This window comes from Musca vetustissima, unplaced genomic scaffold (assembly GCF_032173495.1).
Source record: "Musca vetustissima isolate MV318-11 ecotype Yass unplaced genomic scaffold, APGP_CSIRO_Mvet_v1 utg6185, whole genome shotgun sequence".
Taxonomy (NCBI): domain Eukaryota; kingdom Metazoa; phylum Arthropoda; class Insecta; order Diptera; family Muscidae; genus Musca; species Musca vetustissima.
In genome coordinates this window covers 30216-33583 of record NW_026881080.1, presented here as the reverse complement: position 1 = coordinate 33583, position 3368 = coordinate 30216, and the positions used below count along the sequence as shown (strand labels likewise).

The 3368-nt window shown below is 39.8% G+C and overlaps 1 protein-coding gene across 1 annotated transcript; it reads right to left on the bottom strand.

Moving 5' to 3' along the window:
- Nucleotides 1-1203: 1203 nt before the first annotated feature.
- LOC133327152 (uncharacterized) lies at nt 1204-2177 on the bottom strand (the record flags this gene model as incomplete). Its single annotated transcript, XM_061535718.1, has 3 exons — nt 2088-2177; nt 1438-1884; nt 1204-1381 (listed from the first exon to the last, which is right to left on the bottom strand). Coding segments are annotated over exons 1-3 (715 nt in total), but the record flags the coding sequence as incomplete, so codon positions are not given.
- Nucleotides 2178-3368: the final 1191 nt, after the last annotated feature.

Genomic DNA, 3368 nt, shown 5'->3' with positions numbered 1-3368 from the left:
CTGTTATATAAAGGCCCACGACGGCTCTTTATTTCGAATTTCCTTTAAAAATCACTTTTTCTGCTATATAAAGGCCCACGACGGCTCTTTATTTCGAATTTCCTTTAAAACAAAAAAACACTTTTTCGAGCTTTGCTTACAAATCTTTTTTTTTCTGTTATATAAAAGCCCACGATGGCTCTTTATCTCGAGTTTGCCTTTTAAATCACTTTTTTTAGACAAAGGCCCACGACGGCTCTTTATTTCGAATTTCCTTTAAAAATCACTTTTCTGTTATATAAATGCCCACGACGGCTCTTTATTTCGAATTTCCTTTAAAAATCACTTTTCTGTTATATAAATGCCCACGACGGCTCTTTATTTCGAATTCCCTTTAAAAATCACTTTTTCTGCTATATAAAGGCCCACGACGGCTGTTTATTTCGAATTTCCTTTAAAAATCACTTTTTCTGCCCACGACGGCTCTTTATCTCGAATTTCCTTTTAAAATCACTTTTCTGTTATATAAAGGCCCACGACGGCTCTTTATCTCGAATTTCCTTTAAAAATCACCACGACGGCTCTTTATTTCGAATTTCCTTTAAGAATCACTTTTGTTAGATAAAGGCCCACGACGGCTCTTCATTTCGGGTTTTACATAAAAATCACTTTCTTACACTCACCGATATTTTACTATTTTCCTCTGGTGATTTCTCCTACGTTCTGCTTACTGTGACCGCTCCTGCTTGTTTGGCCGCTCTGCACCGACTAATCTCGAGCGCGGCTTGGCTCTCCCTTTTCTACACTCGGTCGCGAATTCCAGGAAGCTTCCAGTCGCCTTCCCGACGTCGAACCTCTGCCGCCTCGCCGACCACGTGGTCTCTCTGCTAACGGGAACTTGTTTACGAACATAGTGTCAAGGTTAACAGGACCATGTTTACATCCTCATTATAACTTACTTTCAACTAAGCATTTCGGACACAACTGTACTTCTCTATTCTTGTCCCAACTTATGCATTAAAATACTTTAGCGATCTTAATTCTTATATTTATAATTATTATTATTACCAAGGAACAAAATTCAATTCAATAAAAAAATATAATTAAAAAAAAGAATATATATATATATATATATATAAATAAAAGTAACAAAAAAATTCAAAATAACAAAAAATTCAAATTAACAAAAAAAATTCAAATTGTTGCTTCTTGGTGGAGCATCACCCTGATACGACTCCAGGGAAGACGTGTCAAATGAGATCACCGAGGAGGGTGATCGCAGGGATGAAGGAGACGTCGAGGCGGATGATGATGTCGAGGCTGGGGATGACGTCGAGGAGGAGGATGACGTCGACGATGATGTCGAGGACGAAGCCGTCGAGCTGACATATATGGGAGATCTCTGTCCCCGCGCCCAAGGGTCAGCGAAAGCCAGGCGTTGGCCATATTTTCGTCCGCCTCTGACGACGACGCGCTGTCGGTCATGACCAGCGGTTCCTCCATAAAACGCGGCCCCACAGCTTCCGGGGAGATGTTAGGGGTAGGGCAGCTTGGGGTACCCTGCGTACGTCTCGGCGTTGTTCGGGGCTCGCTGTCGTCGCTCGACAGCGTTATGACCTCTTCGTCGGAGCTAGGAACGATCACGTCTGCTCCGATATTGGTGAAGTGATCGGGCAGTAGGGCTTCCGAACCCGTGGTATCCCATCGCTCTGGGTCAGCACCACTCTGCATGGTCGGGTCATGTACACCGCCATCTCTTCCGACGTCAGCCTCTCCACGGTCACCCAACACCGCCGGACCACCCCTGTTGTCACATCGACCTCTCGGGGTTTTATCGCTCTGAGATATACCCGTGGTACATGCCATTCCAGCTGGCGGTACAGTGCGGTGGCCAATATCCCCAGGCTACGAAAAAATGAAAAGAAAAAAAGGGATTACAATGGAAAAGCTGAAAGACAAAATTTACTTTTGGAACGAGTCCCGGTTAGTAGCTACAAATGACTTAAGTTCACTCAGATGCGCGTTACGACAGGCATGAGCACGCGAATCCCGAACGCGAACTATTACGGGCGAAGGAAAACTGAGGACTTTGGTATGGACCATCATACTTTGGTGCCAACTTCGCTGCAAAACTTTCCACCGCTTTCGACAACGGGTGCTGCCTCACCAAAACCAAATCTCCTATCCTTGGTTTCCATGGTCTTCTGCGTAGGTTATAATGTCTGCGTTGGTCCTCGGGTGACATACCCAGATGGTGCCGGACTATCTCTATATATAAAAATGAATTGCTGTTCGTTAGTGTCGCTAAAACTCGAGAACGGCTGAATGGATTTGTCTTATCTTAGTCTTGAAATGTTCGTGGAGCTTCAGGGAAGGTTTAAAAGGTAAGAAAATTTTAAAAATCGCGAAAAATTTGCAAAAAAAAAAATATGAAGCATATTTGCATTTCCACGAATTTAGTATCGAACTATTTTGACTGCACCACGTCTTACATGTTATTTTGAGATATTTTGGGCGAATATTGGCCGCGTATCATTCCTTTAAGACTACATTTGTCAATTATTGAAAATTTTTCAAAATATTTTATTATTTTTTTCAATTGGATTGACATTGTATTGAAACTATTTTATGTGAGAATACCTAACAAATTGAAAAGTATATCATTGAATTTACACGCGATCATTGTATGTACACGTTTTCAATAGAATACACGTAAATGTTGGGGCAAATGCTAGGATGTAAAATCAAAAGACATTCTGAATGGAGATCGTGTCAATTCAGGGAATTTGCTTAAAAATAATAATAATAGTTCCATAGGAACAAGTTTTTCTTTAAAGTACCAAATCAGTTGGTACCATTTCATAGTGGTTATATGCCTAATCATTTGTCAATATTTTTGAACTTATAAACAGAGCACCTCGCATATATCCGACACAAAAAATGTGTATCACAGAGAAAACTAATATACAAGATTTTTTTTTGCTAAAATCTATCATTAAGCACAACTGGAAAGATAACAATTAATGAAAAACCAGTAATATTTAACAACAATGGGTCTCATGAGTCTTATGATGTTACCTATTCAGGTAATTATGGCGTATTTCTAAAACGTTAAGCATAATTTCTGGGATGATTTTATTTATTCACAGGAATCTGTTATGCCTTATAGCCAACTCTATGAAAAAATTAGGTTTTTATTCAGAATACCGAAAATGGGGCGGGACCAGTATGTAGGAGCTATATCAAAACTTGGACCTAAATAGAGATTTTTTTGCAAAAATGTTTCATACCCCCCAATATACCGGAATGACATATTGCAGCTACTACAATGGAAATGAAGATATATTACTTTTGGTGATAATTTTTATTGATAATTTTTGTAATAATAT